General features: G+C 37.5%; 1 protein-coding gene across 3 annotated transcripts; it reads right to left on the bottom strand.

Annotated features, from left to right (window-relative positions):
- Positions 1-562: 562 nt before the first annotated feature.
- On the bottom strand, positions 563-23,264 carry LOC135224728 (vesicle-trafficking protein SEC22a-like). Of its 3 annotated transcripts, none has more exons than XM_064264031.1 (7): positions 23,001-23,264; positions 19,604-19,690; positions 16,774-16,937; positions 7,574-7,813; positions 6,291-6,415; positions 4,012-4,080; positions 563-2,009 (listed from the first exon to the last, which is right to left on the bottom strand). In XM_064264031.1, exons 2-7 carry the CDS (start codon positions 19,654-19,656, stop codon positions 1,809-1,811), a joined length of 852 nt encoding a protein of 283 aa, XP_064120101.1. In that variant the 5' UTR covers positions 19,657-19,690; positions 23,001-23,264; the 3' UTR covers positions 563-1,808. The 3 variants fall into 3 exon arrangements, with proteins under 3 accessions (XP_064120101.1, XP_064120099.1, XP_064120102.1); XM_064264029.1 differs by having other exon boundaries at positions 19,509-19,690; positions 23,001-23,257; XM_064264032.1 differs by lacking the exons at positions 19,604-19,690; positions 23,001-23,264 and adding an exon at positions 19,427-19,565.
- Between the last annotated feature and the right edge of the window lie 1,090 nt (positions 23,265-24,354).

The following is a 24,354-nucleotide window of genomic DNA, read 5'->3' as shown; positions in this document are numbered from 1 at the left end:
CTACCACAGGCCATCATCTAAAGGTCAATCCCAATTAGGGAAGAAGAAAAAAAATTAAAGGTAGAAACCTAGCTTATTTAGCTTAGAGCAACTACTTGGGACTAAGTTGTAAGTCACTGGAAAGCAGTTGGTTTCTAATAAAAACTTGCTATAGTCTAGGGGGAGAAAAACTGCTCATTAAAAGACAAAGAGGCCATAGTGCAGCATGTCCTAGTAAAAGAATAGCAATTGATTTGCACTTAATTTAACTGTAAACTAACTTACATGTAAATTCTTGTTTTCCATTCCTAGATGAGCATTTTCTGGGCTCAGCCGTGTCGCTCCCGTTTACTAGAAATAGTGCTAAAGCAGACACATTTCACTGGGCGACACGGCTTCCTCGCCCAGAAATAGATTTTTCCTACGTCAAAATCCCTTTAGTAACCTTGTCTATACACCTTTCCTAGGAGCTAAATATCACCAAAGCTCGATGAGACAAGGTGACTGTCACTGTAGGGCACAGACTTGTCCCAATAAACAACAGAACTCTCAATAAATATAGGAACCTGAGCTACAGACAGACAAAGGAGGATTGATTTATTTATAGTTATCATGCCAATGCTGACAATTTCAGTTGTGTGGAGAATACATATACTGTATATATTGTATAAAAAGTTACAAATTTGTTTGGTTTTCTAAAAATAATTATATTAACCTCCCATTACAAAACATTTTAAAAATGTAAGCAATCTTTCCATAAAACAGGTAAAAAAAACTTTTAATTTTAAAAATGCAACACTGTATAATACTAATGGATACCTGGCGGTTTTAAGACCCAAATTCTTCTATGGAGATAGAGTGAATGAAGCCATTTTTTTTCCTCATTTTGTACCAGTTTATTCATACAGTATTATTTAAATAACCATCAATAAAACAAGATTATCTGATAATAACGAAAGCGAGTAAGTAAACAAGTATTCTACATCAGTACTTTGGCTTCTGTTTAGTTACCTTTCAGTTTTAAAAATCAACAGATAGTATTTTTCTGTCATAATTTCCTATAGATTACAACCACTATCACAGAAACCATTAAAAAGACCACTGAGCCACAATAGAAATTGTATACCCTCATAAGGATTGTCTGATAAATTTTGTCTAGTGAGAGGTTATAATTCAGGTAAGAAAATGATAAAGTGGGACCGCTTGGGTGGGAAGACAAAAGGGGGCAAATAAAAATTATACGGCAGCAAGCAATGTACCTCACGGAGAAGAGGATACTATACAAAAACCTTTATACTTGCCTACAATGCACCATAGAATGCATACAGTACTGTGTGTGACATCCATATCCACAAACCACAGAGAATTAAACTGAAGAGCCTCTCACTACAACAAAATCCATGTACGTAATTCAAGCACAATGTATTTATCCTTGTATTTAGCCCCAAATTCCTACTCCAAAAGAAAAAGTAAGCAAAATGATGTCACTTCACTTGCATACTACAACCATTCATAGGGAGGAAAGAAAGTTAATGAAGCAATACAAAATACATACGTGTATGTATATATGGAAGAATGCATTTACCCTTTATACTTTATTTTCCCATAATTCAAAGAGGGAGATAATTTTGGGTTCTGCTCATCATTAACATAATTAAAAGGAGGAGATAATTTTGGGACCTGCTAATCATTAAAAGATAGACAATCATTTAAAACGACGAAAATATTAGGCCAAAAATCCTCATCAACTAAAATTGACAGTTAAGTAGAAAACTTTTAACTAACTGTAATTTTTAAATGATATTTGCTATATAAACGGTGAAAAATCTTCAAATATGAAATCTGGGCAATTTTTTCTCGAAAGGTCTATGAAAAGTTGCAATAGCAAGAGATAACGAAATAGCTAAATAAATAAAACAAATCCAAGCTTCCCGTACATCTAAAAGTAGTCCATTCATCAAGAATATGAACATAAAACTACATATTGTTTGAAGTTTTCTGTATCTGTTGTATTTCCTCAAAGATCGAATCTGAAACACAAAAATTGATACAGTTAAAAGAACTTAGAGCAGAAGTGTTTATGTTCCTCACTGAAGAAAAATATTGCCTCAAGAAGCAACTTATTTTTCTTACAAATTACTACAACGTTAAGATTACTGAAATGAACACTAAATGGTATAGATATGTAAAATCATATTTGTTTTGATATTCATGAACATTAAATACCTATTCAATTTTAAGAAACATTTAGATTTTTGCAAGACCAGAAAAATTATGTTTGATAGTATACATAGTACATAATTTTGGACATATTATTTTGGTTCTCGCCTGTGTTCAATTAACCTTTGTTGAGTAAGGAATTTCTCTAATACACACTTTCAATGTGACTGCACTGGACTTATTTTTTACATGGCTTCTGGTGCTGTAAATAAGAAACTTTAATTGCTTGTCATTTTTTATTATTTGCATAAGATCATAAAAATGGTAACTTACTGATAGACAACTCTCCTTAGAATTTATCCCTAAAGTAGAATAGTAGTAGTGTAAATAAACAACTGTTGCAAGGAAGCTAGCAATTTCCACTCTAAAAACATCATATTAAAACAGTGATAAATTGCAGTGTGCAATGCAATTTTATTATAGTTGTATTATTACAAGCACTTGGCATGTTAATGTATGAGTAAACTGCTTGGATTATTTCATTCATTTTTTAGCAATAATAAGGGCAAACTAAATTACCTAACCAGGCCAAAACTGAACATAAGAATTCACTCTCAACATAATACTACAAACAGTGATCACCTGATGTGTATGTTCAATGGTAAATCTCTTCCCTCCTGATATTGGAAATTCCAAGTGTGCAGCTGAACTGCCAAATTGTACAGGATTTCATAAAGAACTGTACAATAATAATATTGTGTGTTCACATAAGGCAACAGGTACGTATAGAAGCTTACTCGTATGCAGGTCTTTGTGTTTCATAACAACAGAGTTATCTTGTAATCGCTCTGATCTATAGCATTTAGAAGATACTCAAACATTTTCAAATTTTCACTAAACTTATAATTATTGTGAACATGCTAAGTTCTTGAATACCGTACACGAACTATGCACTAAAAAGGTGGGGAAGTAATAAATGGGAAAAAAAATGCAATTCACCCACAGGGTAACATGCAAAGTGACTATAGACAAACAAAATTGCATTATGCAAACTGCAAATTGGTCAAACTCAGGTTGAACAAGATTTCATAGGACTGAAAGCTGGTAAACTTTTTGCAATCAACAGTTGTCTGTTGGTGAAGTTATTAAATTGAGTACTAATTAACAGAAATTTAGTAAGGAGAACTGTCTTTCTCAGTAAGTTTTCTTGTCTATTTTCTTATAGTATTACATTGTATTACATTACGTATATTATTGTATTACAATACAAAATGAAACTCACCAGCAACTGAAGGTACATATTTACAGCACCAGAAGCCATATCAAACAAATAATCAATGCAGTACAGTTACATATAAATGAAATAGAGCAAAATATTACTCACAATTCTGATTTGGAATTTGAATAATGCTAAACACTGCAGTTATCTTATGCATAATTATAATCATATTATTTAATTTTTTAATAAAAACTTTTAAGTTTTTTTTTTTCTCAACCCTTATAGGCAAGCCATCTGACTATTATTTACATTTGTACAGTTCTCTTTTTCATTCACTATAAGATTCAATACTCCTAAACCTATGGTAAATCACTCGGTAAACAGCAAGCAGCATTTAACCCTTTGCCCTATGGAGCATTGGTTATCATGTACAGCGTTCAACCAAGAAGCTTCACTTGGTGCCATCTCATATTAAAAATGCTAACACATACCCACTCACTAAGTGATCATGGGCAAGTACCTTTCACTCTTCCAAAACAGTGCAGGAAAAGGTGTAACAAGCAGGACTTCTGTCCCTCATACCTCAACATATTGAAGATTTGAGTAAAGTCAATACTTTGCAACACTTCAAAAATAACAACCTCCAAACTAACCTGCAAAAGAAGGATGACCATTTCAGTCAAAAAGTAAATGCCATGCCAAGGAGATGGACCATCAATATCCTGAAAAAAAAAGTATAATTATTTAAGCCACATAAACACTGCTAGGATACATAACAGATAAATAGAATTATGGAATAGTTATCCTATTTGAGTATTTCCAAAGCATTGGGCAATACTGTATTTGTCTGTGGTCCCCCTTTAATACGCAAACGCAATCACTAAAAAGTATGAATCAATACGTGAATTTCTAGAAAAATTACAAATTTTTAACTTGATGTGTTTCCTAACATACAAACCTGAAGTCTTTACATATGGGGCTAACTTTCATCGAGCTAGAAATCTGGCCCTTAAACTTTTGCAAGGTGGTTACAGTAATTGATACTGATGGTAGGGGTGGCACTACCTATCAGATCAATGGGCATTCAATTCTATGCAGGTTACTTTTTGGTCCATGTAAGAGAATGAGGGTGGTAGGAGGTGAACCCTTTATGTAAAGACCTCAGGAAAAATACAAATTACTTTTACAATTTTCCATTTGTTCCTACACATATACAAACCCTTGGTCTTTACATTTGGGAGACTTGCTTTAGGAGGGAGTATTCTGAGTAAATCTCTGAACTGACTGGTAGTTCAGCTCACCTGGGTACTCTCTTCCTGGTCATGAAAGAGCAAAGGAAGGAAACCATACCTCTGATCTATTGAACAAGAGAGAAGTTCAATCATCAGACTTGTGGACATTTTGAATTAAAGGAATGTAATACATATTCTGGATTCTAAAAGTTTGGGATGAACTCAAGTGCCAAGAGACTAAAAATCTAATAATATCCAACTGGCTTGCTCATAGTCAGTCCCTCTCCCCCCTTGCTAGATAGAAGGATTTGCATCTACTAATCCAAATGGAGCTAGACTATAGATAAAATACTCAGCCATCTAGATCACCTGCATGCACACCTGTCCAGCACATGATGGCTCGTTCACTGCACATTTCTATTACATTAAGGTACATACTTTACTTATGTTAAATCACTACTTAGGAGGGAGAAGAACCAGTAGTAAGTCTGCTTTCTCACTTCAGTTGAAGCTAAACAGAAGCAGGTAAATAGGACCATAACTTACATATAGTAGCTCAGTGTTACCTGAAAATCCTCTGAGGTGCATACTGTATTAAACTCAAATAAAAGTTACGACAATGAAAGTCTATGAAACTGTGCTATAATTTTTGACAACAGTGCAAGTAGTCTTCATGTTTTGTGAGGGAAGGTTTTGCTCCCTTTGAATAAAGTATGGTTAAGGCAATTCTTTATATAACTTTTATATAACTTTTGAAGTAGTTATGCCTAAACCTGTGCATCCTTACCTGCATGTAATTATAAATATACCAGAAATTAATATGCTTAAGGATTTCTCTCTCTAAATTTATTTCCATTATTTCTTCATATCTCCTTTTGTCTGTGACATCAACTCTGCTATCATTCTATTCTACTAATCATACACAAGCTTAAACTGGTTTTATCAACATTAATACATATTAGTTTCTGAAAGGGCTGCCCATCACTTACTCTCAAGACCCCCAGATGGTTTCCACCTCTTACTCCAATAACTCATCCACAGAATTGTTATATTTGATGCCATTGCATTTTATGTCTTTAACCAACATTCTGACAATCAGCAATGCTCCATACTTGCCTAAACACATTTCTACAGATAGAAAGGAGCAAATGCAGTCCTATAATGCTGCAAAACTATTTTCGTCAATGTCTAATACACGAGGCAATTCTTATTTTGTTTTCATTCCTCAGAGAACTCAACCACAACCTTATCTGCACTCTCTTTTGGACACTTGTCATTTCTTGCTAATACAACTAAATACTATTTTCCCCCCTCTTCCACAAATATGACACAGTGAGCGCTGCCTCCTGAATGACAGATACATTTAAGTAGCCATGCTTCCACTTTTCTTTTTAGTTATTGAATTTTAAGCTCCCTTTACAAATAAGCACTGGAATTCTTTCCCATAATTTTTCATTGATTCTATGATTGCCATGATCTTCCTTCTCTTAAGAGGCAGACCCATTATACTTCTACTGGGTTTGCTTTCCCTCCTGACTCTTGTTGTCTTTACCCATCAGGATTAACTATGGGCTATGTAAGAGTATTAAGAGCCCAATCATACTGACCTTAAAATAAAGAAAAAGCCTCTATAATTAGAATATCAAACTTGTACACTTTGATCTATTTCTAAATTTTGCAGCTGACAAGTATATACATACCTCTAAATTAGACATACTGATGGCAACAGCTCCTCTGTATGTGTCAAGCATTAAGCAAGGTACAGAAAATATGATTGCAACCCACCCATACCAAGGAATGGGGCGTAATCTCAGCGTTACACCAACTGTTGAAAACAAAATTACAACCTCTAATTACATTCACTTTTCAGAAAATGTGAAATTCTCATAAATAAACTTTTCCACTTAAACAACATTAAGGCAATTATATCACTTTAAACTAACCCAACCACATCCAAGATTCCAACTCAGAATCACAATTAATTAATTCAATAATATTTGAACTTTATTATTGACCTCAAAAACACTTCTAATGCTTCATTGAATAATTTCCACAGCTTAATAATATTTCTAGATACACCTATTCTTAATAATGACAAAATAACCAGAAACAGAATGTCTGTGTGAAAATGCACACCTGTTAATATCTACAGAGCTCTTTATTATTACTAATTAATTTTCATTTATATTCACCTTCTGTTCACCTTATATGATTCAGTTTGAAAAATCCAAAGAATACTGAATAAATTTATCAAGCAAATAAAAAAGATGATTCTACTTGGGTGGTTAGAAAAACACCTGCAACAGGGGTTGATCCCAGGGCCTTACTACGATGCTTTGCTTCAGAATGGAGACATCTGTATATATCAAGATGGTAGAGAGGGATATCTTGGCATAGGTAAATTATATGTACATACCGCATATCCAACTAGGTGGCAAGGTGATTACTCAGGTCATGGATTATGCATTACTAGCATAGTAAGTCCTACCTAGAAGCTGTGAGAGTGACCATCCCAGTAATATATTACAGATAATGAACAATAAAAAAAACTATTTTGGAAAGAGACAAGTTTATAATTCTTAAAAATTATATACATATATCATCAAAAGGGAAAGATTAAAAGTGTTAAAATTATATTATTAACATATGTTAATTTTTCTAATGAAGTTTAATCTTACATGACTTTCAAAGGCAGCATCAAAAGGACTAACTTGAAAATAATCATCTCAAAAAGAAGAGAATCTAGTAAAGATCTGGGTTAATAATAGACTTCAAATTTCACTGACATTATCTGGAAAGATTTCACTGTAATCTTGATATTTCATGGAACTTCATGCATAGGATAAAGAAACAATGATATCTGCCAAGTTGGACAATTTAGCTAGCCATTTATTTGCAAAGGTAAGACTGAAAACCAGTGCAATTAAAAGCTACTACAAGGTACTTAAATCATAAAATGTAAGAATAAAGCTAATTACTTTACCTGTTGTGTTATCTTTGCCAAGAACACCATTTGATAGACTTCCATTAGGGATATTTACAGGTGTATGTGGGACAGATGACGATGTTGGAAGTGACGATAAGGGAGGAGGTTCCAAGTTACTCATTTTGATATAAGTGGGAGGATGTAAGTTTAAATCTGTACTCATATCTGCCAGGTTCAAACGAGCCGCAATTGCTCTTGCGCTATTATACTTGTGTCTTGTTCTTTGTAGGAAGCTATCTGTACACAAAGAAAAATTGAACAAAATAATGTTAAATATATTAATATACGTATCGTAAAAGATATACCCAGCATGCATAGGAATTTCTGAGAAATATCCACAAATATGATATTGTTATGATACAATAAAGTTTGTTCATACTTACCTGGCAGATATATATATAGCTGTATTTTCTGAAATCCGACAGAATTTTAAAAACTTCCGACACACGCAGTGGTCGGCCAGGTGGTTAGTACCCATTCCCGCCGCTGGGAGGCAGGTATCAGGAACCATTCCCATTTTCTATTCATAATTTTTATTTCCACTGTCCCCTGAGGGGAGGTGGGTGGGTACTTGATTATATATATCTGCCAGGTAAGTATGAACAAACTTTATTGTATCATAACAATATCATTTTGTTCATGAAACTTACCTGTCAGATATATATATAGCTGAATCCCACCATTGGAGGTGGGAAGGGACAGATTAGAAGGATTTTGGGAAACAAATGCATGCAGATGATTTACATCTTGGTTCCACCTGTTAGCATAGCTGGCTTCGTGGTTACTGCCACGTAAGTCTGCTTGTGCTACTAGAGTTGCCAGCGAGGTAGAGACCTATATAGCTGGTGCACTCCAGATGATCTGTCAACAGGGGCGAGACCACGACGTGACTAGACCATATTGACCATACCATGAGGGCTAAGAAGAAAATAAAATATATATATAAATATATATATCACCACCTGACCAACCTAGCCAAAGTTAAGGTGTGTTAACTAAGGCTTAAGAGTTAAGAAGTCGCCGTTGTCGGCGACTCAACAACTAAATTAAGAGCTCTTCCTAACCATTTTCTACAGGATAGGATGAGTGGTACTTCTTGCCCCCAAGATTGTGTCTGCAGACACGTATGGCCCTAGCGGGCAGCAGATCTCATATGCCATCTTCACATCTCGCAGGGAGTGTGAAGTGAACACAGAGCTTCGCTAAAACATGGTACTCAGGATGTTGCTGAGTGCCATGCTCTGTTGAAATGCTTCCGAGGCCGCGCCCTCACCTCGTGAGTATTCAGATAAAAAGATTTCAAATCTTTGTACAAACACAATGAAGGAGCATTTTTGAAAGAACTCCTTAACACTAAAGCCAGGGTGTTCTTCGATATGGGCAAGTCTGGTCTTTTTCGGAACACTGCAGATTGCCCGAATGACTTCGACTTTCTTGAGTTTTATGTAGATAAAACTTGAGAGACCCGACAGGGCACAGGACTCTCTCTGGCTCCTGCCCACTAACTTGTGCCATCCTTGCTTCCAAGCTCCTGGCCCAAGGACAAAACGGGTTTCCATTCTTAGGCCACAACGGAAGGCTTAGAGAGCACACTGCCTTGTGTTCTCTAAAGCCAAAACTTGTGACGATGGCTTAAAATCTCACTAACCCTCTTTGTCGTATCTAGGGTGGTTAGAAGAAGGCCTTACTGATCACATGCAAGAAGTTAACAGGTAGGAGAGGTTCGAATGCTTTGACATCAAGAACTTCAGACTACGTCTAAGTTCCATATTGAAAGCTTCTATCTGGACATGCACAGTCAGTCCGTCTGTACTAAAGTCAGGTGACCGACCAGTTGACCAGTCAGATGAATCAAGGACAGCAAGGCTGTACCCTGAAGACCATAAGGCACTATTCTTCGCTGAAGGATGAGTGTCTGGACTGCCTGGGCGATTCAATCTAAGCGAACCTTGGGGGGTGTATCAACGCAACCCAACGTCGTCAGCGAATCAACTCCTGAGCAACTCCTGACTCGAGCTTCTGGTGCCAGGAGAAAGGAGCGAGGAGCAAAAAGGCGATTCAGTCCCGAAGGAAGAATGCCTGACAGTCCAACCTGGTCTCATGTTACACGATCATCGGGGGTGTATAAACGCAACCGACTTCGTCAACAAGAAATTCAGGGCTACTATATGTCGCCTGATCTCGCACGAGTGTATGACTCCGAGAAAACAGGTGAGACAAAAAGTAGATGGTGAGCGAGTTTCGAGATTCCACAGAACTCAAAGATCGTGAAGGGCTTTGTTGTTTGACAGAAGCAAATCTCTGAACCCAAAGGCCGTCAACAACATATTTGCGTATTCTTTAATAGTTGTGACTGCCAGCTTATCCCATTCTTCAGACAGAAATGGAAAAAAAAATGGAAGACGGTAATCTTATTCCTGTCAACATCTCGATAGTCTGAACGTAGTCAGACTCAGAGCGGAGAGGTTATAGGTACCTTTCGAGTTAGAGTAGACCGAATCTCTCGGAAAAGGTCCTTGGAAAGTGAACTAGGAAGGACGTGACCTCTGTGAATCCAGGATCCTGAAGGCCAACATGGGGCGATCAGCGTCATTGTCGCTCCCTGTGACGTCATAAATCCTCTTATTACATTTCCTAAGCGATTGAAAAAGGGGAAAAAGAGACTAAACATCCATCCCCGTTCAATATCATAGGATGGCGTTTAATGGTACCGATCTCGGATCGAGAATAAGGGAGCAGAGAAGAAGAAGCCTCTTCGTCCTCAACATATCAAAGAGAAGAATGAAAGGGCGTCCCTAAAGTCTCCACAACTCTCAACATACTTCTAAAGAAAGATTCCACTCGGAAGTCAATAGTTGCTGCCGTCGATCGAGACGATTCGTACGGACTTTTGCAATCCTGTAACGAACCTCTAGAGAATCGTTACATTCTACGCCTGTTGTTATAATAGGCTCTTTCTCGTAAACTCGAACAGGGACCGAGAGAAGATACTTCTTAAGATATGAGAGAGCTGTGGAATATCAGAGTTGATCTGGACCACTGGTTCCAAAAACTCGTTTCGAGGACTGGAGGGACGACCGAATTGCTTTTACTTCTTTCAGATTAAGATCCAGGACATCTGAAACCCTATCCAGATGTCCGGCACCTTCTTTCTATCACCTCAGGTGATAGACGCACGAAGAGATGTTCAGAATCATTCCTAGATCTTGAATAATATTTCAGTTTCCCGGTAGGAAAAAACTGTGGAGGTCTGAATTGCAGTCTATTTGGGGAAACAAACTTCTTCAGGAAGGAAATGGTCCCCAGCAAGCTCATCCATTCCCTCCCCGAGTATGCTTACTTCCCTAATAAGGCTGCGCTTTGCCTAAGCAGGAGAGCATATAAAGTGCAATGTTGCGGTAGACTCGTAGTTCTATACCGTGCGGTAACGAGCACCGAAAGGATTAAGAAATAACACTGTTGAACATAGTAAGGCAAAACGAATGCAACGTTTATTTATTCACGTAAGAAATCCCCTCAATCTTAGGCTAAAGTCCGTGATTGTAGGACAGAGATACAGTAAGTCAGTCAATCCCGCAGGAGAGACGTAACCACCAGCACAGAGATACGGTTAGTCAGTCAATCCCGCAGGAGAGAGAGACGTAACCTACCGCGCATGACAGCGCACGATCTGTTACTGGCTCAGTTGGACTGGAGGACAGACACAGCAGCAGCCAGCAGCTTACGAACGTCGTCTCTTAACTTTATGTCTGGGTTGCCAGCTACCCTATTCTACGAAGAAATAGGTCCGTTATTTTTTGAGCAGAAAGAGACTCTCAAGCTGGTATATTTAAGCGAAACAGAAAGCGCTAAATATATAGATGCGTTTGTGTCGTCAGAACACTAACATACAACGGTAAAAGATAAATCGGAAACTCCTGGAAGGCTGCAGGGAGTAACGATTAAATGTCCTTAAAATAATAGACAATAGAGCTCTCGGTTGCCATCCGAAGAAGTAACTACAGCAAGCGTATATGACTCGAACCAAACAGTAGTAAAATAACGCAAGGCAAAATATGATATTATATTACAATAAAGTTTGTTCATACTTACCTGGCAGACATATATATAGCTGAATTCGGAAATACAGCTACATACCTATCTGACAGGCAAGTTTCATGAACAAAACTTAGAGAATCGAAGCAGACAGCTCAAGCTTCTTATGTTACTTGACATAAGCGGTCATTGACGTAGTCTACAAGTCTATTTCTTGTACGAGTCTGCGAATGATGAATGAGAGCTCTTCCGAATCTTGTCAATAAGAGCTTATCCGCTTACGCAATATAAAGTTAAAGATGTTTGTCAATGAGAACTAACCCATTTACGGGACAAAGAGATATTTTGTCAATGAGGGGATACCCACTTACTTGACAAAACGATAGTATATTGTCAATGGGGGAAAATCACTGAATTGACAAAACGTAATCCAGGAAGTCGAGCATATTATTTTTCCGATTCCCGTATCAATCGTTTATTGGCAGTATGGCAAAGGAAGTCCTGTCTTGCGCTTTCCTGAAGAGCGTCCTCTTGATGAGTGCTTTTGCAAGAATCCTACCGAAAGTAGTCGAGCGTCATGATGTGTAGGACGTCGAGCTTTTACATAACTCGTAACTGCCTTATCACAAAGTCTTGACTGAGCAAACGAGATCTTCCCTTGAGCTTTCCTTAACTCCATCCACCTATGCGAAAAGCAATATTAATTGACAGAGACCTCTTGAATTCACGAAACCCGATGTCTTGCTGGGTTTCGAAGAAGAAGTTGTCTGTTCACTTTAAGCTTCCTCCGAAGCACTGCCTACTTCACATTCTTTGCAGGTGAGGTAGAAGGTATCACCGAAGGTAGAGGTAAAAATTCTTTAGGCCCAAATCTGAAACAAGAGCTTGAAGAGTTCAACAGAAACGTTCAGCCAGGCGACACACCTGGCGTGCGCTGGTGCACGCTCGGCGTCCACTGGCACGCACTCGGTGTCCACTGGAGCGCGCTCGGCGTCCACTGGCGCTCGCTCGGCGTCCACTTGCGCGCGCTCGGCGTCCACTGGCGCGCGCTTGGCGTCCACTGGCGCGCGCTCGGCGTCCACTGGCGCGCGCTTGGCGTGCACCCGCGCGCGCCTGGCGTCCATCCGAGCGTCCCGTCCAAGTCGAGAGGGAACGCCTTCTTATTCTGACAGTAAAAAAGCTTGGACGTCCGCTCTCAAAAGCTTCCTGCTACTATGACTTCTTTTACGTATTTCTCGGTGGAAAGACGGACACGAGTTCAGGCAACGTTCGCCTTCTTACTTCTCACTGAAACGCATAACGAGAGAGAGAGAGAGAGAGGACGTGAAGCGTCCTCTTCTATAAAGCTTCTATTTAGAGGGTGCGAGTCCTTCCGAAAGCTCCAACCCCTGCACGGGGAGGACGCTTTGGAGGACGAGAAGCAATCCTTCAGGATTCGTGCACGCGCACGCACTTTGGCAGTCTGGGGATTTTCATCAGAAACTGCCGAAGGCACGCCAGATCGGTGGGGGTTCCTTGTAACCCTCCTTAGGCTTTCGACATGCTCCCTCCCCGGGTCCTGGGAGTCAAGCAGAGGTCCCGGCCTAGAGGCGAAACGAGGCCGATCTGACGCACCCTCCACTACACAAGGGGTATCACTGCACTTCTGCACTTCACTTTTGCTCTCTAAAGCAAGCACTTTCGATTCTAAGTTACGAATCGAAAGAGTATCAGAGAAAGGGCAATTCCTCTACAGACACTGTTTTAGGGCCCGAAGGCAACACTACAGGGTTAGGAGTAACAATTACAGAAGTAGCACTCTTCACAGCAATGAAGGAGAGCGAGCACCTCTCGTAGACATATACATAGCCCGTAGGCCATACTACAGGGTTAGGCAAAATAAAGTCTACAGGAAGGTTAGCAGGTTCACTACCCTGACTTTTGTTACTGATTAATTGCGTACATACCAATCATACGTCTTCCTTACGAAATTAGACATGTTTACTGATTAATTGCGTACATACGAATCATACGTCTTCCTTACGGAATAGACAAAGTCTCACACTCCTTACATGACAAATCTCAACAAAGAAGCAAGACCCATACCCCTCTTGACATACCAAGTGCGGATCTACCGAAGCTTTTGGTGCCCGCACACCTATCTTTGCAGACAACCCTGTCTGAAACTAGCCTAACTAGATTCAGATATCTTATGCAAAAATGAATCAAATTCAAATCAATTTAAGATAGCGTATGCCTAGCCACAAATCCAAGTAAATAAATCAAAAGACAATTAGGATACTTAGCGGCAATGAAGTTTCCAAAATCCTAAGACGGAGGTACTGAAAACAGGTGTTTTCAGCACCGGCGACAGAAAAATTATGAATAGAAAATGGGAATGGTTCCTGATACCCGCCTCCCAGCGGCGGGAATGGGTACTAACCACCTGGCCGACCACTGCGTGTGTCGGAAGTTTTTAAAATTCTGTCGGATTTCAGAAAATACAGCTATATATATATCTGACAGGTAAGTTTCATGAACAAACCTGTTTTTATAAACAATTTCATCATAAAATGCACTTTTTGTGGTAAAACTTAAAAAAACCAGGTATAAAGATTTTTAGTGAGTTTTCCTTGAGTTTCAACAAACAAAATAGGCAGTTTTAAGCATTTTTATAGAGATTTCAACTATTCTTGAAATACGGGGAGAACACTATTGGCATTGGTAAGCGGTTTATGATGATTTTTGGTTATCGTCGCTTGGCCGAGAACAGAACCGCCGCCATAAACGGAGGACTGCCTGTATGAAATATGAGTGATATCCAGATTCCAAAGTAAATGCAAAATCAATTATATAGAGGGGCACATTTTAATTAAACCTTTCAACTTTATCAACACTTTTCTTGTCGGACAATAAAACATTCTTTGATGTTATGATTCTCTCCAATTTATGTTTGTTAAAACATACAGTACTTCACGTATTCTCTTCATAATGGCTGCAAAATGTTCAAAACTACACAAAACACTTGGTACAACAGACATTTCTAAAATTATTTCCTAAATACTAGTCTCTAATTTTTGCCATCTTTCTTACTGACTTAATTCTTGACCTAGTTAAGTCACTAATGATAAGCCACTTTCTATAAAAGACCATTTACCTTTATGACCCTCTCTCAAAAAAAAGAGTATTTAATCTTACGAATCATTACTGTTTTCTGCAGCACTTGAAATTTTGCATGCACCATAAGTTTTAAAACAAAATTAACATTTTCTAACTCCTTTTACTTTTATCTGTAAGTATGAATATTTGCAGACCATTCCACAACATTATATCAAAAGAGTGCTGCTGTAGTGATAATATATTGTGGTGCAAGTGAACTGATCCACTGCTGGGCAGCCTCAGTCACTTCCAACTAACAAATTAAGACTATAACGGAAAACTAGTCTCATGCCACAATTGTCCAAAAATGGTAAAAATCATTACAGTGGACCTCCCCTATATGCAGGGGATGTGTTCCAGACACCCCTTGCGAATAGCTCAAACTCATGAATACTTAGAATCCCTATAAAAATGCCAAGGACTGCCTATTTTGTTATTTCAAACAAGAAAAACACACTAAAAATGCTTATACCTGGTTTTTTAATAATTTTATCACAAAAAGTGCATTTATTCATGAAATTGATAGAAAAATACGTACATACAGTAATTTGTTGATATTTCTTGTAGAAAAATACTGCAAATATGCCAATTTCCCCTGAATAATGGATAGATATGGTCCACAGAGAAATCTGTGAATACGAGAGTCCACAAATCTCAAGAACATGAATATAGGGGGTCCACTGTATTATAGAACATTAGTATAAAATGGTAAATGTTTTATTTCAGTACAAAAATACCATAAACAATTGTCCAAACACTCCAGCTTCTCTTTGCTGACACTGACAAGTCTCCATGGCACTGTAGAGAAATCCCTTCCTCTCATCTGTAGCCTTTAGTCAAGAAGTTACAAAAAAATCCATCATATACAAATGAATTTTGATAAAGAAAAAGAATGGATAAAAAAACAAGAAAAAAGCTTTACAATAAAGGTATATAAATAGGTGGAAGAAATGTTTAAAAGGTGGAAGAGTGGAATGTAGAGGAGAGGACTGAAAATCATCATAACATCATGATCAAATAAAGGTTATGATAACTACTTCATATCCCATCATTTAGACAGGTTTAGCCTGTCATGTGAAGCATTGAAGAAACTAATTTCAAAATTATGGCAAGTAGTAATTTCAAGGTAATATACATGTTGAGACATACTCCTAAGGTTGGAGCAACCTGACCATGGGCTGATGAGTTGTAATGCTCCTGGAACCAAGATTTAAAGGCTACTGAGCTCTGGTTTAGTGTTAAAACAGTAATTTCATCTAACAAACAATATATCAAAAAGTATAAATTCAGTACAAGCATACAATGCCTGTCAGCCAACTGAGATCAACCCAGTACACAGGAGGTCCCAGGTTATCGGCAGGGGTTCTGTTCCCAGGAATGTGCCGATTAGTGAAAACCTCCATTAACCAAAACTCTGCCATTTATGACACCATAATGGCGCGCCATAAAGACCTTTATGGTACGCCATAAGAACCCTTATGGCGCCGAAAACCGTAACTCAGCCCGTTATGGCACCATAAATCGCAGATTTTATGGCGCTAGACAAGTGCCATACAACCGGATCGCTGATAAAATGCCTGTATACATAAAATGCTCAGGGTTTATGAAAGAGGAGACTTGCTGTTCAACCTTAACCTTCCCCTATGTTCAGTGTAGATAGAAATCCTACCCAGGTCCATGTTAATCCAGCAATGAACTTAATTGGAATGAAAAAATATACACAGAGCAGCAGCCTTTACACTTCAGATACAAATAGCGGTCCCATACTGAGATCTGTTCTCTCTGCCTTCTACCCAGGTGCATATCCATATATTTGAAGGGAATCTCTCACCCGTGGGAGTATTACACTTTCATGCTTGTAATTAGTAGTTAATTACTTGTTTCCTTATGTAATAGGCAATGGTTTGTAGTATTTCAAAAGAAATACTTTGTAGCACTGAATGCTACACAAGATACTTCTTTTTAAATAAAATGGTAAAGAAAACAGGTTAATTATTATCTAAAACCAAAAACAAATCTCTTACCAAATTCAATAAATGCATATGGTCTCCTGACTGACTTGACAACGGAGGCTGTGTAAAGGATATTGAATTCCTTCATAAGTTCATCAAGGAAACTAAATGCCAATATATGAGGGTACTTTGGTTCACATACAACCATGTAAGCTGTGCAGTCATCCATAACACAACTGAAAGAATAAAACAAAGTTTCTAATTAAATCATAATATTCTTGCACTTGAATTTTCTGTTCAATTGGGACATTAAAATTCAATTAAAATGTGACTTTCTTTACACAACTTGTTAAGCATACAAATATCAGATATCTAAAGAATATTGTACAGTATATAAATCAATTTCAACATGCAAATCTAGAATACAGAACAAACTACTAAATTACACATATCCAAGTTGGAATCAATATCAAGTTGAAACAAAAATATTTTGGACAGATGACTTACATAAAATGGAAAAAATTCAGTACGTGAAACATGGAATTGTAGGGGACATATCAATACCCAGGATAAGTATATTTGAGTGTAAGGACTGACAAAAAAGTATGCAGTCAGTATATGTAATCTGGGGACACTTGTTTACCAATGATATTGTGTGTGATCTTCACACCCAAAAATAACCTGCATGGTCAAGTTGTGCACATGTCCAATTGTATTGTTTATATGGCACAAGGGTGTGTGAAGTGTATATATGTATGTCATTAGTATTTTAAGACAAGAGTTAGTCACCTCAGGTCTGGTAAGAATGTGGTGATACCCCCAATTTGAGGATGTCTATGAGGTGGCTGTAGGATGTTCATTAGTGGGGAATTAGTTTACATTACCAGACTTCAACAGAAGGTTCCAGAAAACCCAAGGGATTCTTCCTTCTTATTACCTATTGCTGAAGGTAAATGGCAATATAAACAGGTTTTTCTTTATAGAAGGTATACACTGGGATACAATGGTAATAGGAGAACAACTTCTATGATGAGGGACCATATCAACATAATCTGGGTGCATTGTATTGTGACCTTCAAGGCATGGAATCTTTCCTCAAGAAAAGATTTGGGCTACCTTGGGAGGATGAGTAAATGAGGAAGGGAATCAATGATGACCAAAAAGCGCAGTCTTTATCATCCAAGTGTGGCCTTTAATGGGGATCTATTTTCACAGAAACATTTCTGTTTTTGGCCAAGACCCACACACAAGATTTCCTACAGTGAATGCCCCAGCAGTTTGAAAAAATGTAACGAAGATCTGTTTGAATAGGCTATCTAAAGCAATGGTCTGTATGCATGAAAATTTTTTTTTCCAAAACTGTACTTCATAGGCTTATTGCACTTTTTTTACCTGTTAAATCAACTGCAAAACATGCCACTCTAGAAGTTAAAACTTTCCAGTCAAAACTTTCCACAAGTCAGACAAAACTTTACTTATGGTATAAAAAGACTTTAGACAAAAATTCAAAGAACAATCTTTCAATCAATTACCTGGTATTACAATTATGATGCTTTCCATCATATCACACTGTATTTCATGTAAACAATTAGGTTACATTCAAGTCATAATTATTCAACCATCCTATCATCCAATGTGAATGATTTTTGGCATCAAATAATACTGAAATCACCTTCAGTTCAGATTAAACACCTAGCATAAATCTGAAAGAGTAAAATGGCAAAAGCAAAAATCAATGCTATAATACTAAAAATATTCAGCATAAAACATATCCTGTTCAGGCTATATGCACACTTGTCAATACTTCCCACCTTCCCTAGGAAAGTAAAGAGCTACCGCCTCCGGTGATATCAATGTGACACTTGGGTTTAATAGATGGTACTGACTGGGTGGAAAGTGGATGGGAGGAAACACTTCTGGACAACAGATGTGGAGGTGATGGACAGGAAAAGCTGTCTGTACTGATGTAAGAGGTTGGAGAGAGTCGAGATGCAAAAGAGAAGAGGCAATGTATCAAGAAAGAATCAGTTTTAAAGATAACAAAATTGTCATCTGCCATTGATGCTAGCGAGTGTTAAATCTGACCACCTTCACTGAACTTACCAGCATCCTTAAGCAGTGACATGATACCCAACAGAAACTGGATGTCTGTCTAACACTTGGAAGTATATACCTCTACTCGGTCACCATCAATTCTTTATCAGTAAACAGCTTACAATAACTCTTGGGTCCTTTGGCAACATTCTCTTCTTCCTTCTTATCAAACTCACTCTCATGCAACAACCACTCTATGATCTATGACCATAAAGATGCGCTAAATACACAAATCATAGGATGTATTCAAGCCACATCTTCCTCCAGACAGTTTTCAGTAAAGAAGGATAGACCTTATCCAACACATCAGTGATGAAGCAGATTGCATCTTAAAATGCCAAATGTCCTCCAACAGTCCTTGCCTTTTTTGTTGGGACTAGGTTTTGAGGAACTAGTCCACGCTCATTATTGCATATTGCTCACAAAAACCTTGAAAACTGTGATGATCATTTGGCTCACAGGCTGAAATAGGGAGGTGGTGCTTGGAGGCAAATGCAGCCATCACAAACTTAATAACAAATTAACTACAAATGTAATTCTGGCCTTACCCTTAACTATACTTTACATTTATCAATCAATTCAAGAGATTTGCATGCAAAATGTGTTACACATAAAAGGAAGCCTAACATACCCTCGTAATAATGTAGCTGATAAGAATGTAATTCTGATAAGTTGCAGGGTTATGTAACACCAATTTATTTTCTAATACATACTGTATTGAAAGATCGTCACACTGAAGACAAACACGTTTTCCAAACTTTTGTAGTTGTTTGCTTATTAACTTGATACACCTTTTTCCTTCTCTTACTCTTTGATCTGCATCACTAGCAAAGTCTGTTGTAGCTGATAATGGAGTTCCATCTGCTGCTCTTACTAAGGTGGCATATATAATCATCTGTGAAGTGGAAAAATGTTAAACATTACCTCTCTGAGAAAAAATTAATGAACAATGGTGGATGCATTCCATGAAAATTAAAACATCTAGTGAAATACGCAGATCTTCTGTCAGGTTGAAAAACTTCTCCAAATATGAAATACTGTCAAGAGGCTTAAAACAGAGTTGTATATATATAACTAAAATATTACTAAAAACCTAGTGACTTCCTAAATGATCAGCATCATAAATACAGTTATAAAAAAACTTCCTAAATAATACACAGTAGCAAATTTTTTATCATTTTGTTTCATAGATACGCACCTATTTGTTTAAAAAACCTATAACTTTATGGTATACATACTATGTTCAGTGTTGCAATTTTCAGAAGAGTTCTGGTTTCTACCTGTCTGAGTTTATATCCCACTCCTTACCCTATCTACTGGTGAAAATGGTCTTTGCCTGCATGCAGATCTGGTGTTAGTTTACACCAGCAATCTCACTCCCGAATATTTAGTTCATAATTTTGATTCCACTAGGATGGAGAACTGGGCAGGCTGGTATCCAAAAATGTTACCATAAAAACATATAGCTAAAGCCTTGTTGACACAGAGATAGCTTAGTAGCCACTAGTTACCCTCAATGTAGTTACTGAGTATAGGCTAGGCCTATTAGCCTATTCTAAATTTGGCATGAAAAGAATACTACACTGCACTGGTGCAATTTTCTAGCATGTGCAAACTGTTCATCGACAAGATGAAAAGGAGGCTTAGAAAATTAAATTCCAATAGCTACACACCCAGTAAATACCTTGCTTTTCAATAATGTGCTACTATTCACTTTCCAAGTGACAATCACTGCAATCACCATTATCAAACCCGTGAAGCCAATCATGTTGTGTTTGCCTATTAACACGCTGACTGGAAATCATGTTATCATATAGGGGGAAACACCGCCTTGGATCCATTGTACTCAGGTGGATCAGCCTTATTCACTTGATATTTAATTGGTGAAACAAGGATACAATTACATCTTTAAGCATACCATTCAAAAGATTGAAGTTTCGTCAACATAATGTGATATATATGAAAGCCCCATACGAACTAAAATAAGCATGTGAGGTCTTTGTAAAATATGTTTTCAAGGCAGTTTTTAAATCTAATATGGCATCGTCCGCCTCCAGTCCCTTTTGAAACCAGCAGGGCTCTCATCTCCTTCCCAGTGCTCATTTGAACAATATTAGTGTATATATGTAACGTTTATTGATCTTACTCAAGACTGCAGTTGTAATCAGCACAATAAAACAACATTTTGTTGTCTATATTAGTGAAAGTATGAAACTTCTTATTCCCGGGGTCATGGTTAGAATCGAAATTCATTTTTACCTTGTAATTGGTGATTTTATCCTTACTGCCATCAACTGAAACTCCAGAATGCTTAGTTGATTGTTATTATACACATTTTGGTCTTAATTCACTCCAAATTGCACTTGAACTACGTTGCGGTTCCTGGTTCCTAAGTGCTCACTCCACAAACACAGTTGCAGGCACACTACACCCTTAATTGTTTACTTTACTCATATTTAGTTTAACTTTAGTTTATGTTACTTCAAAATGTTTCTTTTAATTCATGTCTATTATCACTTTTTTGCAACCAAACTAACAATGAAAAATTACAGATATTACTAAATTAGATACAATCCAATATTTCTAGCCTTGTCGTACAGCTGGCTGCTGAAAACCATCGCTGAGCAGGTGAAAGATTAGTGAATTATGACAAAAAATAAATTTTTTTTTGCTAGCAATTTTCATTGATTTAAGTCTATATTAATATTTTGATTTTTTTATTTTTAATAACTGTATGCCAGAAATAAATGTAACCTTTAATGCTTGCATGCTAGGAATGGCAAAATTTCATTGTTGCCAATTTAGTGGAGCTTTACACATACGTCAATGCATTTACAAACTGTTTCCATGAATTTTAGTTATAGTAATGCAATAATAATAAAATTGTTCTAATGTGTATATATACTACAAATAGATACACTAATTTCACTTATTTCCCCGGTTTTGTGTAAGTCTTGTACCCAATTTGGAGCGTAAAAACATACCAATTTGCAAACTGATAAACAATAGGAGAGCGCAAACAACACCGTAGGTACTGTTCACAGCAAAACTGTTGATAATTGAGTCAGGAATCTAGTTACTTTTTGAACAACGAAAATTTTCAAATTAATTATCACAAATATGTAAAAAATATATGCAATTCATGACCTTATACTGATGTTTAACTATTTATTTAAATAATTATCTAGTGCACGCTTCTTCTTTCTACCGAAAAATTGTGTTTCCTTGGATCCCAGACAGACATCGTCATTGTTTATGCTTGTGAAGAAAGTTGCCCAGCGTCTATGGGTAAAAGTGGTTTGCGGATTTAGCACATGGAATGGAAAGTTTATTGACACAAATGACTGCAAACATCGAGATGGCGTCAATCTGCTAAATTGTTGGCGTTTTAAGTAAAAATTTTGAAAGCGTCATGTAGGTATGTTTGCACTGCGCATGGCTAGACTTTTATTAACCTCTGTTTAACCTTAAAATATGACCTTAATTTCTATAACTTTGGAGAAAATACCTACTTCGAAAGGAGAGTAGCTAGAGGTCTCGAGCTGTTGCTCTCACCACCAATGACTCATGACTGGTGCCCATCTCTGGTGCGAGAACATGTTAAAGTACTTTTTTGGAGGGTGGATCTACATGCAGCCAAAACTGGATCAGCTAATCAAGTCGGTTGTTTCCCCTATAGGGCAAAAAACCGCATGGTACAACGTGAACCACCCCAAAAAAACTACATTATAGGTAACGCGTCCTGACATCGGAGATGGGCATCAGACGCGACTTGTTGTTGGTGAGAAACGGAGCTAAAGACCTCTACTCCGGTGTCAGGACGCGTTATAATGTACTTTTCTTGGGGTTGTACACATTGATCGTACATGGTCCACCCCTGTACCATGCGGTTTTTTACCCTAGTAGGTAGTGGCCCATGAGGACCAAAATCATCCTGAAGAACATGTTTATACCTAGTAATAGCTAACATATGCCTACAATTTCATACATTAATTAGTAAATCTAAAAAATAAAACCTGTCATGCCTACCCGACTAATGTTAAAAAGCCATAGGACCTGACCCATTAGGTACTCGGCTAGCTTAAGGATTACGACGACAAAACTTTGACAGCACTATGGTATAGGGGCCTTAACTAACTTGACTTCAATTTCAGAACTCATTTCACCTGTGCGTTAAAGGTCTGTGCCGCACAAATCATTGTTACCTTAACTTATAGAGAGAAAATACCGCAGCCGTATGTATGGTGGTCTAATAAGGAGACAGGTGAGCTGCGATCAGCTGACGAAGACTTCAACCTTGTGTTTATTTACTATCGGGCGATGTCGTGTCAACGGGAGCGTTCCTTTCGAGCACCAGCGTGAAAAAGGAAACGTTTCTTCTGAAATCCTATCATATGTTTCTTTCGTGGGTTTTCAGTGGGAAGTTTAAATGTCGGCAAATAATTATAGTGGCTCATCATCGATTTATATTTAACAAAATATGGTTTACGTTATCACAAAATACATTTGAGAAACAATGGCGAAATCCGATATTCTAGTTGTCATAGTAGTCTTTACCAGGTGCTCTTTAACAAGTGGGTAGGTTACTTTAAAAATACGGGAGAGCAGCTGAAGATAATGATTGAAAATATCCTAATGACTGTTCACAGGTTAGAAGAAAGAGATTGGGTAGTTGAAGAGAGAAAAGTCAAGCGATAGGTGCCTTACCAACAATGAGCCGAGGCTCTGAATTAGATCCTCGTGTAACAGCCTTATACTAACCACCTCATTACTCTCGCATGTTCAAATAAATATACTTGACAGAGTTCGGAGGGCCATGCCAAATCCCCTACATCCTTTAATACATTACCAATACACATAATTTATCTAGGGCAATGATCTGATATGGTATAAGCCAGCTTAGTCTAATCCAACTACCTTACGAAGGACGGTTTACCTAATGGAGTGTGGCGTAATGTTTGATATGAATTCGCGACTTCACATCTGGCATTGTAAATAATATACTCGATGAATTTGACATCAAGAGACCATACTTAAAGAGTAAATAAGGCGCATCTATTTATGCTTTGTTTATACCATTTATAAATTCTTAATAAATATTATGTTGCATGATCCTTGATCAACCATTTGTACCACATTAATGGATTTGTGACCAACGCAAAAGATACCCCATTACAATTCTTTACTAATCTTCCTCTATGACAAAACATAACATCAACGTTAGCTTGTCTAGTTAAACGTACCCCAATGACAGTGCCGAAAAACCGAGGGTGATGAATGTGTTGAACTTTGATGTACAAATTGTAGGTGGCAAAGACAGTGCATTACGTCAGTCGGTTTGTTGATATCTGGTAACTTTCCCCAAAACTGTCTGTGGACAGTGGTCTACGGGCTACACCAGCACCTTTACTATCTACTTATGTATGTGATATATGGAGTTGAGGAGTCATTTTATTTAACTTTCAATCAATCTTCTTTTAATTTGGGATCCTTTTATTCTTATCTTGCAGTGACTATTTTAAAAGTCACCTGCTCTTTCCCTGGCTCTCTTGAGCATAC

This window comes from Macrobrachium nipponense, chromosome 12 (genome assembly GCF_015104395.2).
Source record: "Macrobrachium nipponense isolate FS-2020 chromosome 12, ASM1510439v2, whole genome shotgun sequence".
Classification (NCBI taxonomy): Eukaryota; Metazoa; Arthropoda; class Malacostraca; order Decapoda; family Palaemonidae; genus Macrobrachium; species Macrobrachium nipponense.
The sequence above is the reverse complement of the archived record's forward strand: the minus strand, read 5'-3'. Positions and strand labels throughout refer to the sequence as shown.